Source organism: Dendrobium catenatum, unplaced genomic scaffold, assembly GCF_001605985.2.
Source record: "Dendrobium catenatum unplaced genomic scaffold, ASM160598v2 fragScaff_scaffold_651, whole genome shotgun sequence".
Classification (NCBI taxonomy): domain Eukaryota; kingdom Viridiplantae; phylum Streptophyta; class Magnoliopsida; order Asparagales; family Orchidaceae; genus Dendrobium; species Dendrobium catenatum.
In genome coordinates this window covers 1,418,943-1,438,420 of record NW_021319113.1, presented here as the reverse complement: position 1 = coordinate 1,438,420, position 19,478 = coordinate 1,418,943, and the positions used below count along the sequence as shown (strand labels likewise).

The 19,478-nt window shown below is 35.2% G+C and overlaps 1 protein-coding gene across 1 annotated transcript; it reads left to right on the top strand.

The window, feature by feature from the left end:
• The first annotated feature begins 9,200 nt into the window (after positions 1-9,200).
• Positions 9,201-10,749, top strand: LOC110115253 (bibenzyl synthase-like). The gene is made up of 2 exons (XM_020848443.2): positions 9,201-9,469; positions 9,570-10,749. The coding sequence occupies exons 1-2, from the start codon at positions 9,292-9,294 to the stop codon at positions 10,556-10,558; spliced, it is 1,167 nt and encodes a 388-aa protein (XP_020704102.1). The 5' UTR covers positions 9,201-9,291; the 3' UTR covers positions 10,559-10,749.
• Positions 10,750-19,478: the final 8,729 nt, after the last annotated feature.

Here is a 19,478-nt window from a genome sequence, read left to right as displayed (position 1 = left end):
AATCTCGCAAGGGGGCGCTATCCCCTTGGACCCCGAAAATATTTGTGAAGTGTAGAATGATCAAGGATATGAATAAATAGAGGTTGAGGGGCAGCATCCCCAGAATAAATTTTGATTGTAAAGATATTTATGAAAAAAAAAATCTTTATATTTTTACTTATAAAATTGCCCCCCTAAAAACTAAGTTTGGTTCTACCATGATTGTATGTCATAAGCAATTATTTAATAGAAATATAATTTAGAACACATAATTTATCCTAAAGTCGAATCAATTAATATAATAAACTTATAATTTTATCCTAATTTTATCATTTAAATATAAAATTAATTTGAATGAAAGCTTGGTTTTAATCTAAAAGAATTAAAATGACTACCTACAATACCTATGTTTGGATAGAGAGATAAAAGATTTGGTTGGCGAAGGATTGAGAAGAAAATACAACAACTCTGTCACATTTAAAGATGAAGAAGTGTCGAAGAGATAGTTAGAGAGTACTGTAAGATTATGAGATGTGGCTTCTTCAATTAACGACTCTCTAGCATACATAGTTTCTTTTTTTTTTTTAGAATAAAGGTGATGCATAAGATTGTGCGAATTATACAGGAATTAAGTTAATGTGTCATACTTTAAAATTATGGGAGCGAGTTATATAGCATAGGTTGCGGAGTGATACTAATGTTTCTCAAAATCAATTTGGATTCATGCCGGGTAGGTCGACTATGGAAGCCACACATTTATTAAGGGTTTGATGGAGAAATATAGAGAAAATAAGGAAGATTTACATATGATATTTATTGATTTAGAAAAAACATATGATAAAGTTCCAAGAGAAATGCTATGGAGAGTACTTGAAAAGAAAGGAGTTAATAACGCTTATATTCAAATCATTAAAGATATGTATGCAAGAGCTATTACTTGTGTTCAAACACAAGGTGGTTTGACCAAGTATTTTGCTATTTTGGTTGGGTTACATCAAGGATCAGCCTTAAGCCCATATCTTTTTGCTGTAGTCATGGATGTTCTCACTAGACATTTGCAAGAGGATGTACCTTGGTGTATGCTTTTTGCCAATGATATTCTTCTTGTTGTTAAGACTAGAGAGGGAGTTGAAGATAAACTTGAATTATGGAGGTCAAACTTAGAGTATAAAGGTTTTCACTTGAGTAGATCTAAAACGGAATATATGGAGTGTAATTTTAGTAGTAATAGACCTAGTGAGGGGATTGTGACTTTGGACGATCAAGTCATTAATAAGAGTACACGTTTTAGATTTCTTGGATTTATTGTTCAGAGTGATGGTGAAATTGATAAGGATATTATCAGCAGAATTCAAGTTAGATGGTTGAAGTGGAGGAATGCATCGGGCTTGTTGTGTGATAAAAAAAAGTACCCCTCAAGCTTAAGAGAAAATTCTATAAGATGGTGGTGACGCTTGCAATGCTTTATGGTGCCGAATGTTGGCCATTAAAAGAGAAACATAATACTAAGTTAAGTGTGGCAGAGATGAGGATGCTCAGGTGGATGAGTGGCTTTACCCTTATAGATAGGATACAAAATGAGCATATATGTCATACGTGAAAAGGTTGGAGTAGCTCCAGTAGAAGATAAGAATAGAGAGAGTCGCCTTAGATGGTTTGGTCACATAAAACGGCAGCCTCCCGATGATCTGGTTAGGAGAGTAGAGATATTAGATTTGACTTATGTTAAGAAAGGTAGAGGCAGACCAAAAAAGACTTGGTTAGAAAATATTAGAAATGACATTTCTTTATTAGATTTAAATGAGAATTTGATTTTTAATAGGAGACAATGGAGAAAAAGGATTCATGTATCCAACCCCACGTAGTGGAATAAAGTCTTGATGATGTTGTTGTTGTTGTACCATACATAATTTCTTTATTTTAATGGGGCATTATAAAGAAAGCTCAACTGAGTAGTATTTATCAATGCATGCTTTTTTTGCCTATTTTGAGGTCCTGGTTTTGGAGCTTTTGCCTCAATTGAAAAGTTTGTTCTTCCTTTGGCCTTTTTTAGTATGTGATCTCATTGTTACATTTTGGCTTCAAATCTTATAATGTTCCTTAAATTTAATATATCCATATCTACTATCTAATAGTTATACATGCATGAAGATTTCCAATAACCTAATGGGTCATAACTATTCAAGTATTTATGATACATACATATTTCAAATATAGTGCGAAGTAAATTATATTTTATTTTATTAAAGTTGTTTGGATGATCGTAAAAAAATTCCTTTTTTTTATTTAGTTAGTTATAAATTTAAACCAATATTGGTTTGAGGGATAGATAAATGACGAGGGTGGGACTTAAGGGGGCAACATTCTTAAAGGAGCTTTCAGGGTTCCAACATGGTCATCGTGGTTGTAAGTGAGGTCGAGATCAATTGCATAGGATGGTAAGATTGTCATAGTCACAAGCGCCAGTAGTGTGGTAGTCATTAGTAATCACATTTATTTCCCTCGCCGATGTCGCCTTGCAAAGAGAGGGAAATTTTGTGTCATTTCCATCGTTGACGTTGCCTTGCGAATGTATAATAATTCCTAACTCAAAACCCCACTTTTGGTGCTCGAAGCACGCCCAAGGGCCTTTAATGTATGCTCTTCATAGCATTGTTGGAGGAAATATGGTGTGGTGCATGTGGTTAGGTTGGTAGGCCTTGTACACGCTCTTTTTAGAGTGACAAGGATAACTTTAAGTACCCATACACGTAGCATGTACAAGGCTAACTTTAAGTACCCGTACGCGTCTTAGTGCCTCGAAGAAAGCAACTTTTTTTTTCAAACAAGTACCTCGAAGACTCGTACACGCTCTTCGCATTGTGGTGGGGGTTCAAGATTCACGACCATGGTGTCGTCCGACACCTTTCATACATGCTCTTCATGGCATGATGGGAAAGCCCATACTCTCAGATTTCCCCTAAATAGGGGAGATGCCAAGAGGCTGCTAAAATTTTCACTAAAAGAGGACCTAAACTCTAACAACTGAACATAAGACTCTAACTTGAACATGACAGAGGGAACCATACATTAAGACAACAAATGCGCAATCATAATGAAAATATAAGCATTAAATGACAACATTGATTATTAAAATAAAAATAAAATGCAAATATACTAGAATGGGGTTTACGATGAATACAATTTTAACATATGATGAACAAAGCCCTAACATTAATTAAGAGTGATGCACAATCTAATTGCAAGAAAAGAAATGAACATATATTGCAAATCATGCAAGGACGATAATGATCAATTGTGACATTTGTATCAATCATATAAGCAAGTGTGCAAGGACTTGTGATAGGAGAAGAACTCCGTTTACAAACTATTCACAAACAATGATTCAAAGCTTTCAAGTGAATATCAATGAACGAGATTATGGCGTGAACCATGATCTATTTTTAAATATAATGGAAAGCTTGCGGCCGCCTACATGGCTCATTTATAAGCTGCAATCAATGAAAACTAACTACAAGCTTGCAAGTCATAATATGAAACCTTTAATGAATAGTCTGACTCATTCATGTAGATCATACCAATTGGGATATAAATGACGACAAACAATGATGTCAATTCCACCGTGTAAGCGATCTTATTAATGTGCTCAAGAGAGTTGCAGTGATATGCTTATGAGTGAAGCATGAAAAGCACCAATTAAAGAAGCTCCTAATGAATGTGATAATTCAGTAAAGATCTCCTGATGAATGTAATAATTCATTATAAGAATAGTATAGAAAAAATTACTAGGTCCATTATGCATGCTATAGTGTGCTATCAAAGCTAACAGAGAACCTGCAGTGAACAAGTTCCCAAATATGAATTTGCAAGATAATATGCCAAAACCCTTACAAGCAACAATGACCAATATGCAATGAGCATAATGAGTTGTCGATGAATGTATGTGGAGGATATCAGCAATGCGTACACCCATTAGTCAACATCAGTTTGCAAACGGGCACATTGAACAACGTAATCAATGATAAGCAAGTATGTGGAGTCCTTGACACCATATAAGTCGCTTACAGATGATAATGGTTGAGGCATGACCCTCACATAAGTGATAAGTTAATACATCTATGCTTTACAAGTGGAGGGATTTAACATATAATGAACATAAAAGCCCCTTGTGAACGTAGATGCTTATGCGACTTACTACTTGTAGGCAAAGGAAGGATATCTATAATACATATAAGACACTTATGCACAAATAAGCTGTAGTAACAAGGGACATTAAATGCTAGGGCACCCTTATAGTCAGCAACCATGAAATGACACTCAAATGATGAACATATCCTTTACAAGCAAATATGGATGACATGTAGCAAACAAAAGCTCTTTTGAGTCACTGTAGGAGACTCCTCATTCATGTAGTAGTCCACTTGTGGGTGATAGCTAGCAATATACAACCAATACAACAAAGTCTTTTACAAACATTTATAATGCAGCACGTGATGAGCACAATTACTTGTTGGCAATTATGAAAGTTTTTCCATATGCACAACAATGATAACCAGCAACAGACAATAGATACTACGACACTCTTGCAATCGATAATCAATCAATGGTCATAAAATACACTGATCCACTTCAAGGAGAGGCAGATGATGAGTAGCACATACAAAAAACCTATAAGCAACAACCACATAAAGAGACATTGAATACAACAGCACCCTTATAGTCAATATATGGGGAGAGATTAATGGAAAATGTAAGTTCTTACATGCCGACGTAGTAGATCCATCTCGTGCACAACATACTACTTGTGATGCAAGTGGAAACAAGCAGTAAAAAGCATAAGCCACATGTAACCAAGCATAGAAGCTTGTGACGATTGCAAGTATCTATCTACACAAAGCTGTTGATGAATCCTAGTACAATGCCATACCACCGGATCTACAATACTTATATAAGCAGACATAAGACATCTATAAGCTTACAAACATAACGGTGCACACACTCAAATGACATCAATTTCATGGTGATCAATGCCAAATATTTTAAAATTCACTCCAGCGTGCATTACAATATATAGAGCTTATTATGTAAACATGCAAACACTCATGCAAATGTATATACACATATGTATATACAACATACATATTCATTGTATATATATATGGCAATCATATAACTGCATGCAAAATTATATGCCCGCATAGGCTTCTGCGTTTGTTATGAGCACATACATGATGTCTGAGGATGTTGTGTGGGTCAAATGATAAATTTAAATTGACCCATCCTCCTATGCGAGTAGATAAAAATCAACATGGCTCAAACTATCAAACAAATATACTGCCACAGTGTCGACGAAATATTTATTGTATACATTTATTTTAAGCTTTCAATGCCTCTGACAAAGCAAATTCATTGACAAAGGCATAAAGCCTACTATGACCCCAATCCCCTATTAGTAATTATACATAGTCGACAAGGTTCAAGAGATAATTACAAAAATTCCTCCTAAATACATGCATGAGCCCCAATGAGAGTGTTATGGGTACACGAATGATGTCTAAGAATGGTGTGTAGGTTAAATAATAAATTTAAGTTTGAGCTCGATCCTATTATGTGAGTAGATAGGAATCGATGCATCTTGCACTATCAAATAAATATACGATCACAACGATAATCGAGATATTTATTTTAATATGTTTATATTAGATTTTCAATGCCTATAATTAAAAAATTCACAAATAAAAGCATAAAGCCAATAAAGAAGTTGATCCTTTATCAGCAAGTTGGCAGAGTAGACTAGGTTCAACAAAAAAAAAATCCATAAGTCACCTCGATGATGGTCGTATTGAACATTTATCTCAAACGAAATGGATCACATATTTTTAAATGCCCTTAAATTTTTACAAAATACAAATATTTTTAAATGACCTCAAAGTCACCCTAATGATGGTCGCGTTGATATAAAATATCAATTGGAGGGGATCTCAAATGCTTCACAAATTCTCAAATTCCCATGAATTTCAAGTTTTTAAAAAATATAAAAAAATCTAAAAGATTTAAAATTGAAATCACCAAAACACTTAAAGTAAAATCCATTCATTCTCCGTAAAAATTTGCATATATAGATAAGTTTGAAAATACATTTTAGCTTATAAAGAGTTAATATCCAATCGAGAATATCAATATGACTCATTCTTAATCCATCTATTGCTAGTAAGGATGTAGCATTAGTCCTCTAATAAATGGTTTGGCAAAATGGCTCGGCAAATAACTCGTGACATAGTTAGATGCCTCCTAATGGTTAATAATTATGACTGCAACCCTCTGACCTAATGGCTTGGTCCAACAACACCACTATATTATGGTTACATTCATAGCCCGTATGCTCCCCAATGACTTCAAATCCTTGAGCATGAATCGATGGGATATAATCAATATGACCCAAAACTCTTTGTTACCTAAGGTGGACTTAATTTGTTCCCTTAGATAAATATCCACCCCAGGTCTATAAGGTACCCTTGGATGAAGCAACCTATGGTTGCCAACAGGATCCTTCTGTCAAGTTGGGCCGACTATCTCCTCTTACTAAGTAGATCAGGGACCATAATGATCGAGGATGATGGAACCATGGGACCTTAATCGGGCTCATCATCACTCCCTGGTCTCCACCATTCGCTTTAAGTGCAGATGGTGAAATTTATAATTTTAAATATTAAATCTCAAAAACTAAAACCATGATGCTACTATACACTAGATACAATATATCTCTACACATTTGTTTGATGATTAGGCTTAATCGAAAGTTCTATCTCACTATCGGGAGGGGCATGCAATTAACTATAGGGGCTTACGCCTCTAGGAAACCTAGACTCTGATGAGAAAGTCCTCACAAAATGATGGCAAAATATATGAGTAGTGTCTTATTTCAAACGCAAGCTGCCTTTTGAAAATTTACCTCGAAACTTGAATTGTTAAAACTCTCCTGAAAGAGGGGAGGCCGAGGTTGCAAATTTTTTAAGCTCATAATCTCATTGTATGATAGAAAGGTTTTAAAGGCCATTTTGGCTACATGATGGTTAATGAATTTGGCTGTTGATGTCAATAAATTTCAAATATATAAAACAAAGATAAATAAAAAATAAAAAATACATTGAGTTAGGTGGATGTTTAAGAAGTTTTATTTAGGACATTTGAGTACCATTCATTTGTTGTTGATAATTGTGCATACATTAAATTTGATGAGGGCTGTACATTTTGTTAGAAAAAGAATTCATATGCAAACCTTAGTGCCTCTTTAATACCTTTGATTCATGATCTTCCATCACTTACTTTCAATCTTCTTGCCTCAAATCCCTACTTTTCGAGCTTGCAGATCAATTCCCCGCCCGTCATCATTGTCTCAAAACCCTAATTCTTTTTCCACATTCATCAATCAACTCCAAAGATTTGATATGTGTAAAGGCGGTTATTGAAAAATGGCTCCAACAGCTTATTACTATAATTTGTTTATTAAATTCGTTTATGTAAATACTAATATATGCTTAGCAATTTTTAGGACTTATGCCCGTCATCAGACTTTTCTCCGACATCAGATTTCTGTCCATCACCGGACTTCTACCCGACGTCGTCCTTCCGACCTCTATCGCCAGACAACGGTCTTTATGACCTCTGTCGCCCGCCGACTACGGTCCTTCCAACCTCTGTTGCCAGACAATATTCTTTCTGACCTTTGTCGCCAAACAAAGGTCTTTATGACCTCCGTCGCTTACCGATTATGGTTCTTCCGACTAAACGAATACATAAACAATGACTCTTTATATTCCCACCATACAATGTACTCCATATGATGTACATCAAGCCAAGGCCTCCCCACCCCCCCGGGAAGGGCCTTATTTGTAATTGACTGCAAATAACAGTGGATGCATTCAAACTGGGCCATGTCCCGTGGTTTTTTCCCTTTTAAGAGTTTTCCACATAAAAAATATTAATGTCTCTTATTAATACCACACCCTCTCTCTTATCTGATTGCGTGTTGGATGTTCATATAAAACTAAGACGTTAATCTATATATTACTCTACCATCACGAATACTCCAGGATGCAACAATAAGAATAAACATATATTTAAGAAGATTAATGTATCAATATAGTGATTTCAAGATTGAAAGACTGCAATAATTTTTTTATTCAATCTTCAAGACAAGTTCATGATTGATCAAATGATCAAAAAAGCTCAAGAGAATATTTTAGAGTCATGAAACACTGAATTGTAATTATAACATGATTGACTCCTATTATTTGCTCAAGCTTTTAGTTATAAAATTCATTAAAATTATTTTGAAAGCAATATATTTAAAACTTAGCAAAATTTACAAATTAAATCCATAATTTTCTTAGTTTTTTATCAAATATATTTTTAATTAAAATCCATAATTAATTATACAACTGCAAAATTAACTAATAATTGAAATTTTTAAATGCAAACCCAAGTTTTAATTAAAAGTTCTATTCAAATTTAGTAAATTATTTAGAAAGAAAAGAGGTTAAGAAAATATTGCCTCATAGAATAAAGGAGTTAATTATCACAATTAATAAGAGGAACATATTTTATTAAAAATTTAAGGAAGAACTAATTCATCAATATAATTGACGCATAATGTATCAAAAAAATTGACACATTCTTAACAAGCTAAATGTTTTGGCGTGTTGTTCATTAAAAGAGAGAGAGTGACAGAGAAAGAGAAAGAGAAAGAGGTGGAGAGGAATGAGAGTGAGAGAAAGAGAGAGAGAGAGGAGAGGCAGCCGACACTTTAAACCAGCGAGCAATTTTTAATTCTTTATTCTAATTATTTAATTTAGTTTTTTTATATAACTATAAGATTTAAATTTTTATAACTATTATATTTATTTTGGAATAAATAAAATATAAAAATAATATTAATTAAATTATGTAAATATTATAAAGAATTAAAAACCCTCCCTGGTTTAAACTGCCCGCTGCCGCTCCTCTCTCTCTCTCTCTCTCTCATGCCTCTTCACCTCTTTCTCTTTCTCTGTCTCTCTCCCTTAATGAACATTCCAAAACATTTAGCTTTTTAAGAACGTGCCAAATTTTTTGATGCATCATGAATGTATCAATTATCTCATTTTTAAATTTCTAAATAAATATGCTCCTCTCATTAATTGTGAATATGATTAACTTGATCCTTTATAAAATTGTTCCTTCTTTGCTCACATTCTATCACTTGATCGGTTCTAGCAGCTAAGGACTGACTTGTCCCACCTTCCTCTAAAGCAAAACACAAAACTTTTCACCATGCCGAGCCTTGAATCCATCAAGAAGGCACCAAGAGCCGACGGCTTCGCCTCCATCTTGGCCATCGGGAGGGCAAATCCTGAAAACTTCATTGAACAGAGCGCTTATCCAGACTTATTTTTTCGTATCACCAAAAGCGAGCACTTGGTCGACCTCAAAAACAAATTCAAACGCATATGTTAGCATCTCAATTCTCTATGACCTATTCTAATATAATAGATCTCTATAATTGCAGCAATCAAATGGGCTAGAATTAATAAATTCATCTTCGTTTGCAGGTGATAAAACAGCCATTAGAAAGCGCCATTTTGTTTGGACCGAGGAATTTATCACTGCAAACCCTTGCTTCAGCACATTCATGGAAAAATCTTTGAATATAAGGCAAGAGGTCGCAATAAGGGAGATACCAAAGCTGGGCGCGGAGGCAGCAGCCAAGGCAATTCAAGAGTGGGGGCAGCCTAAGTCACGTATCACTCACCTCATATTCTGCACCAGGAGCGGCATGGGCTTACCGGGCCCTGACTATCAGCTAACCCAAATTCTTGGCCTTAACCCAAATGTCGAGCGTGTCATGATCTATCAGCAGGGTTGTTTTGCTGGCGGAACTACGCTTCGCCTCGCCAAATGTCTTGCTGAGAGCCACAAAGGTGCACGTGTTCTTGTGGTTTGTGCGGAGACTAGTACTGTGCTATTTCGTGCACCTTCTATGGAGCACCAAGAAGACCTTGTTACTCAAGCTTTATTTGCTGATGGTGCATCTGCGCTTATAGTGGGTGCCGATCCAGATGAGACAGCTGACGAGCACGCCAGCTTCGTCATAGTCTCTACATCTCAAGTCTTACTACCAGAGTCAGCAGGTGCCATTGGAGGCCATGTAAGTGAGGGGGGTTTCTTACCCATGATTCATAGAGATGTACCGCAAATTGTTTCCAAAAATATTGGGAAGTGTTTGGAAGAGGCATTCACCCCACTAGGTATTATGGATTGGAACTCAATCTTCTGGGTTCCACATCCAGGAGGTCGAGCCATTCTAGATCAGCTGGACGAGAGAGTGGGGCTAAAGCCAGAGAAGTTGTTTATTTCAAGGCATGTGCTTAAAGAGTACGGTAATATGTCAAGTGCAAGTGTGCACTTTGCTCTTGATGAAATGCGCAAATGGTCGGCGAAAGAAGGTACAACAGGCGAAGGCCTTGAGTGGGGTGTGCTTTTTGGGTTCGGGCCAGGCGTCACTGTCGATACCGTCGTTCTCCGCAGTGTTCCTATCTAATACTAAATATTCTTGTCAAATGTGTTGTTAAATGCATGTAATCAACTATTCCTCTTTCGTGTAAGGCTTGCAGTCATTTTTTATTTTGGCATTTTCTTTTTCTTTAGCAACTTATATGTTAAAACTTGTACTTGAACGAAAAGTATTATGAATATGCTTATGGAGTTTCATACAACTTTATTTTACTAAATTTGATCCTAATGTCTGAGTTCTGTGAAATAATTTTCTGAGACTTTGAATCCTTTTACAAAAACAAATATTATTTGTTAAAAAAATTATATTCAGAATTATTAACTTATTTATTACTTAAAATTTAAATATAATTAAAAAATACCACAAAGAAAGAATTATATTTTGAGTAAAGTGTTTCTATAAGAAAAATCAACTAAGCAAGACTATAACAAATTTTGAACAGAACATAAAGTTAATATAAATTAAGCATGAAAATATAACAGTAGGTTCAATGGCCTAGGGAATAGGGCTGCAAATGAATCTAGCCGAGCCGAGCCGAGCTTCAGCCTGTTCGAGTTCAGCTCGTTTGTCAAAACCATGTTCTAGCTTGGCTCAAAAGCTCGTCGAGCTTTTGGGACAGATGTTAGAGCTCTGGCTCGTTTAACATGAACACATTCGAGATCAGCTCGTGTTCAATTTCGAGCTTGAGGCTCTTATCGAACGGATCATCCGGCTCGTCTATACCGAGACGACCACAATATACAAAATATTTTTTTATAATCAAAATCAATCCGAACTGCAAACCGTCTAAAACTCGCCTAGACCGCCAGCATATATATATATATATATTGAGTTTGTTGATGCCACAGAGGAGAGAGAGGGCAGGCGGGTCCAACGGGGAATTAAAAAAGAATTTTTTTTTTGGTTCTGAGCGGGAATTGAGACTTGAGGCGGGAGTTTAAGAAATTTTTAATATTTAATAAAAATTTTAGTGGATGATTTAATAAAAATATTTATAATTAGTTAGATTAGTAAAAATATAAGTTAAAATTATGTCTAATGAAAGCTGTTAAAGTTTAAAAAATTAAATTAATACATATAAATTATTAAATGAGTATATTTAATAATATTTATTTTTAAAATTCTAATTGAGCTCTAATCGAACTTGTTCACGAGCTTCTAAGCGAGACTGTTCATGAACATAAATAGACTAAATGACACACTATTCAAGCTCCTTCATTTAGCTATCGAGTATTTATCAAGAGTTTTTAAACTCGTTTGTTTACCTTATCAAACGAACATGAAAGAACCCTTATCGAACCGAGTCACGTGTAGCTCGTTGAACGCTCGGTTCATTTGCAGCCCTACTAGGGAAGGGGCTAGCAACATTTGTTTTTGGAGACTTTTGAGCCAATGAAGGTAGGGGCATCAATTTTGGTCGCGGGTCGGGTCGAATCTGGAATTGATCCAACACTATTCGGGTCAACTCGAAGCCGACCCATTTTTGCAAACAAGTCAATTTTTTGGACCTAATCCCAACCCGCTTTGGGTCTTGTTCAACCCGATACGACCCAGATGACCATGGGCCGACAAAATATTGCTAGTTTTCGGGTTAAACAATGGGTTAATCTCCGATTTTTGGGTTAAAACGGGTCAATCTCGAGTTTTTGTGTCAGAACGGGTTTTCAGGTCAAGTTCGAGTTTCAAGGTCAACACGAACCCGACCTGATTTTTGAAACGGGTCTTTAGCAGGTTGGGAAGTCCTCTCACTACTAATGGTCTTAGAAAGCTCATAGGAGAAAGCATGAGGCAATGGGTTGCTTTTAGAAGTTAGATGTTACTCAATTAAGTTATTTGATCAAAAGAGGTATTATTGAGAGCAATAAGACCATGAATAATGCAAAAAAGAAGATATAAATTAGGGAATAATACAAGAAAACATAGATATGCGAAAAATATGCATGTGCAGAGGAAGCCTCACAATCACAAGGGTTAAAGAAAACTAAATTTCTTTAACTCTCTTTTTTTATATAAAATATTTGCAGCTTGGAATATAAGGGTACTTTTTTTTAAAGATCTTCCTATAGCAAAGTCTTGGATGAATGATGGTATTTCTACCAATCGTATACTGGACCTTGATTACTTAACTAACCACTATAAAATCTCTATGATTGCACCAAATTGTTGATATCTACCCTCTCTCTCAAGTCTCACTACTTCTAACCTCCTTATTGTATATATATGTAACTAGGATGCATATTTTCATATCTCTTCAATAGCCTTTGGCCTATTGTCACATCAGCTTAATAAATTTTATCGATCAATACCATCTTTTGACTTCTTACATCTATAGTTTACTTTTATATGATATGCATCACCTAGTGACAATGTATCTCAAGAGCACTCCTCCAACCATATTGATAAGAGAAGTTTCATATAGTTCAAGTAAATTACATTCTATTAATATCTCTTCTATATATGAGAAACATTTTTAATGCATAGTAAAATTCTTATCTATTTATATATTTAACAACAAAATTTTTATATTTATTCATACAAAATAATAATATCTAAATCACAACAAAGATATCATGAACATTAATTTATTAAAATGAAAAGCATATATTCATACATAAATTTTGATATGATTTATACATTAAAGAGTTATAAAGTTAAATATGAAAGTTAATATATTATCAAAAAATTATCTTGATCGGGCACGAATCTTGAGGCTAAATCAAGTTGGAAACTTCTTAAATTAAAATTGTGACCATCCGAACTCTAATTTTATCAAACTTATAGTTGAACTGAACGTCTCAAAAATACAAACCCAACGACACCAAATTCGAATCAATCTGAGCCGAAGTGAGTCCAAATCAAAAACCCAAAGCACTATGGAAGGTTTAAACCACAATTTGGATTACCAAAAAGTTTACAAACATAGCATGCTTATAGTCAAATCAAGTAGCTCAACAAGTCCAATCCAACGAGCTCAAGAACACCAAAATTCTGATATCACTAAGACATTCAAATGCTCAGTAAACAGTCCACAATCAAGGGAATCAACATCGGTTGTCCATTCAAACCACTCCCAATTTGCCCTTGACCTTTCTCTTATTTACTGAGAATGCCACTCTCAGAAATTTATAAATAGACCCCTCACTTCTCATGAAAAGGAACCCCCCTCAAGGATGATTCAGTCAAATTTAATCTACTCAAACACTAATGAAATCATTTTAAATGGGCGCGACCCTGTGATTTTTCCTTTTTCAGGGTTTTCCATGTAAAAAATCTTATGTTTTATGTCTATGTGTTGAATATTAGTACAATGTTTAGATGTAAAATTCTAACTCTACTACTGCGTATATTCAAGCTCACAATAGTTTAGCGTCGTCTTTGAGAAGGTCAATCTCACTATCCTAAGCACTGATGGCAAATAAGCATAGCCATCGTAATATGGGAGCCTCTCGCTCCAAATCATACCAATCCAATAATCAGTCCATGAACCAGGGATGCCAGAAGTTTGCCTCTTTTCACCCTGGTGGTGAAAACCCTGTCGGGGAAGGTGCATTAAGACCATCTCTGTAAGATTGCATCCGGAAGATGGAGGAATCTTAAAATGAGAACCTTCAAGTCCTGCGAGAGACTCAGCAATTGGCACTAGCACTAGAGGAAGAAATTATGCTCCCTTGAGATCCACTACTAGCATAGGGTTTTCAATCTAAGCATCTTCATATAGAGATTCCTCTTCCTCCACCAAGGATGCATCCTTTGTCACATCAAAACAATGAACTTATTAACACAGTAAGCTCTACCCATTCTTCACGTATAGGTCGGCAACCTCACATTTTGCTGGATACCCCCGAGGACTTAGCTTGACCACACATTGCTGAGCTCCCCCGTAATGCCCTGCTACAATAACTGAAAAGATTGGTCCAAGAAGAGTTCTCGTGGGAGGCGTAAGATAATCCATTTGTTAGTGGAACTTCTAGGAGTACTCACTCCTCATTGTAGCCATCCTTCAACACCTCGTTTTGGTAGGATTCAAACTACCGAGCATCGATTCTTATGACGAGACATCCTACTTATACAAGTATATCGATCACTACATAACTATCATGCATATCTAGTGAGCCTGAGACGCACTTCTCTACTAAGTTTTTCCTTCTATCCTCAAAGTGCATGCTCGAATATGATTCTATTCGCTTCCAGCCATAACCATTCCCTCATTCATCAAATTGGCCAAAGTGTTTGTTGAACAATTTGTTGTCAATCAGAGAATGCTTAAAGATTCTTCCTGCCTCTCAAGAATTTGACAGAATAAAAGTGAGCCCCTCAAAGAATACTTTCAAAGATTTTCTACTGAGGCTTGACAAATTCTTGGGGTGGATCCTAAATTACTTATAAGAGTTTTTCTCCGAGAGCTTCATCCTGGCCCCTTTTACTCAGCACTCATGTGAGACACAATTCATTTGTATACTGATCTAATCTATCACGTAGAGACATAAATCTCCACCGATGGAGCCATTAATGTGCATAGAAAGTAATTTTAACAAATAAATGGGAAGCATAAAAGTGCTTCAGTGATGGAAAATCCATTCTCGCAATGAAGGAAGCACTAAAGTTATAACTCCCCCCCTCAACCCTCCCAGCCATGATGAGAGCCATGTCATTAAAAGGAGTATATGCCACTATGGCTATATGAGATCAGGAGAACGTGAAGTGTCGAACCCTTTGAAGCCTAATATGGAAAATCAGGAGCACTATTGTCACTTCCATCTTAGCCGTGGACATACCACTAAAGCATGTAGACAACTAAAGGATAAAATTGAGAGACTGATTCGATGAGGTTATCTCTGACTGTTCATCCAAAATCCACCTACTTGTAATGAGGATGGTCCCGTTGAGGGGCAAATTCAACAATAAAGGAAATCGTTAAATAATCTCCAAACGATTGGTGAAATTGAAACTGTTACTGGAGGTACATCATTATCTAATCAAGTCTAAATTGCAGCAAGCAAGGAGATAGCATTAAGAAGCCTTGCACTGATCACTCCATTGCTTTCGATGAGTCTAATTTAGAGAGAATAAAGTCTCCTCATCAAGACCCACATGTGATTAGTGCTGGGATTGGCAACCTGTGCTACAATGTCAAGAGGATCTTGGTCGATAATGCGAGCTCAGTTAATGTCCTATTTTATTTCACTTTTTTTAACATGGGCCTAGCCAGAGAGAAACTCCAGCCTGCTATAGGTCCACTGTATATAGGTTTGATAATCAATCTGTACAAGTGGAAGGAACAATTAGTCTCCCAATTATACTTGGAGAATTTTCCCAACAGGCTACGCATTTTATCAAGTTCATTGTAGTAAAGTCGGAATCAGCTTATAATGCTATTTTTGGAAGGTCACTACAGTCGATCTTTGGGATTATTGCCTCATCCCTCACCTTAAACTGAAATTTCTTACTCCGACGGGGATAAGTATAGTACTCAGGTATGTTTCTCATTAATTCATTTAGGAAATGACTACAGTGGTGTTTATATACTAAAATAAGAGATATGGGCAGCTGAAGAATGGATGGCCCTGATGAGGCATGCAGTTAGTCGACTATGATCTAGATTATTTTACAAAGAATTTGTCAGCTGCAGGACATCTGATGGTCGAGAATGGCTTGAGTCGTTGGCTTGCTTATCAAAGGCAGCTTATCATCCCTAAGAGGGCTTATAAAAATGAGAGAGGAGAAGGTGAAAAAGGGGTGAGGTGACACCCTATATTTAATTCCCCAACTCAGTCTATAATCTTTTTACACTTTTTCTCCTCCTCACCACAGAAAGATGGCCGATTTCTGGCAAAAGAATTCATCAAAAATCGATAAATTTCTATTAAAAATATTCATTTATACAGAATTTACGACGGACAAATTTTCTCCAGTGGTCAAAAAATAATCATCGGTGGAAAAAAAAAATCCGCCGAAAACTATTCCAGTGGATTTCTGACATATTTCCGCTAGAATTTTTATTGAATTTTTTTCATTGAGAATTTCCGTAGAATTTTTCCAACGAAAATTTCTAACAAAAATTCCATCAGAAATTCTTTTGCAAATACATATAAAAAAATCCTATCAGTATTGACTATTAATGTGAATGGAAGGGTTAGAAATTTTGCTCTGCTTCAAATGTCGAAATGCTCTCTACCTATAACACCTAATCTCTTTTAAATGGAAATTATGAAAGAAAATGCTTAATACGTAGATATTATTGTGCATGGTTATAAATCTAAATATAATAAGGCACATAGAGTTCACATAAACCAGCATAAATGCTTAATTGAAACTATAGCTTAGGAGCATTATTGAATCCTTGAAACTATAACTACTCAATATCTGTTATAATTTCGGGGCATTGACAGTGCAATATAACTGCTCTTTTAAACTGCCAAGACATTAAATTACTGGAAAGCTTAAAAAGAAAAAAAAAATCTTATGAGAGCAAAGAGAAATGGTTGTTTCATTCCCATTCCTTCTTAACTTTCATCTAATACTTACATTGTTATCACCATTATATTTAATAACTGATAAAAGAGTTATAAAGTAAAGGTAAAAGCAGATGCAAAGAGATTAGAGAATGTAGCCTCGATAAGATCAGTGATCATGTCTGCTGGGTTGGGTGTATGGTTCAAAAAAATATTCTGTCCGGACTGAGCGTACCGAGGGTACCGAGTGGTACTACGGTCGGTACCGAGAGCCCAATGATGTGGCGCTTTTTTATTCATCTCTGGGTACATTCAGTGTCCGGGCAATATTCAATCCCAGGATTCTCACACTAAACACTTAATATGTAAAGGAAGAAAGGTGATAGTGAGGAAAAAACTCACAGTCGTTAGGTTTATGAACAAAATTAATTAGTTTAGAAGAAAATCTGCGCTCGTTCTGATTGGAAGGTAAAAAAATTTTTGTAACTATTTGGTTTAGAAGTGAGAGAACTTACAACCACTTAGCCTTCACCTCAATTGTATGCAAAAGAAGCACCGAGCCCCCTTAATTTGAACTTCAAGTGCAGGTAATTAGCGTCCTTTGCTTTGTCTCACAGCTACTTTCGCACGCCAAAGGGTGCGTCTGGGACGGCTTCAGCTTTCGATAAAGCAGGTTGTGAAATTATTGTACATAAAACTACTTTTAAAAATTGCTGTATAAAAATCATTATATTTTATTTGAATAGTATATATAATTGCAGAGCTGTAGTTGCATGAGAACAAATTACGTTCATACCCTTATATATAGAGAGAGAAAATATAATTCCAATATATATATATATATATATATATATATATATATATATATATTAACCCAATGATTGGCTTTTTTATCCATCCTGCGTTACATTAGTTCCGGGCAATAAGCAACTCCAGGATTCTACTAAAACACTATAATAGAAGGAAGAAAGGGATAGGAGGAAAAAACTCAACAAATTATAGTTTAAAAAAAATCTGGCGGCTCGTTCTGAAATGAAGGTAAAACAATTTTGTAACAATTAAAAGTTAGAATGAGAACTTACAACCACTTAGCTTCCTCAGTTCAAAAAGAAGCACCGAGCCTAATTGCTTCAACGTCTCTGTCTCACGCACTTTGCACGCCAAAGGCGCGGAACGGCTCAGCTTTCGTAAGCAGGGTGAATATGTACAAAAACTTAAAAAAGTGCTGTAAAAACATTATATTATTGAAAATAGTATTAAAGCAAAGAGCTGATAGTGCATAGAAAAATTAGTTCATACCTATATATATAGAAGAAAATAATTTCCAATATAAATATTTAAATAAATAAAATAAAATAATATATAATGATAGTAATATATATAATATATTATATATATAATAATATATAAATATATTAATAATATAATAATAGTGAAAATAATTTTTCAAAATGGACTGGTGGTGTGTTGCCTTTGAACGCAGTGGCCAGGAATCGTTATCGGCAGGCATGAAGCCTTATTTTATGTAATTTTGGAGATTCAACAGAGAACGAGACGCGGGGTCGAGCGCCAGCATGCTTAGCCTGTAAGTGTTAGAGGGGTAGTTGGTTCTTCAACCGCTATCAATTGATATACATGCATTCATCTCCTTATCGTAGGATTAACTTTCAAATATTATATAGATCCTATAGCATTTAATTAGGATACTAGATTAGGATGGGAAAACAAGATTAAATTCTGAATTGACTAAATTCTGTAGATAGTTCACTCACACGGAGTTGAGGTATATACATGCCGCAATATATACTGAAGAATTAAGGGCTTCGACATTTTCTTGCATCTTTAGTGAAAGATTTAGAAATGGTGCCAAAGTTATCAATTAGGCCTACACTTGCTCAATCATTAAGTCCCCAACACTCAACCATTGAAATCATTGGGCAAACTATAAAAATTTACAGAGAAAGTGTATGATCAGAACTTATATTGGCATGATAATCCTAGAAGTATAGCTATTTTTAGGTAATTAAAAATATTGTTTTCCTTAATTCTTTAATCTCTTTCCTAACCTCATTATCTCAGCTGATGGTATGGTGATAGACTTAGAAGAATTTGCGTGAGTTTACTTCACTTTCAATAGTTTAAAAATTCGCTAAAAATATATTGAAGTAATATAGTATATATATATAATATATATTATAATAATAATATATAATATATATATATATATTATATATATAACACTACAGAGAAATAGGTATTAGTGACCAACAAAATTGGTCGCTAAAAATGTTAATTTGGACGCTAAAGCAAATGGCGACCAAAAATATTTGGGTCGCTAATTTGTCGCAGTAGCCTCGTCTGAGGCTTTTAGCGACCAATTTTTTTTGGTTGCAAATTACGACCAATAATTAGTATTGGTCGCTATAATTGGACAAATTAACGACCATTTTTTGGACGACTGATGAATATTATTTGGATGCTATTTTAATTTTAAT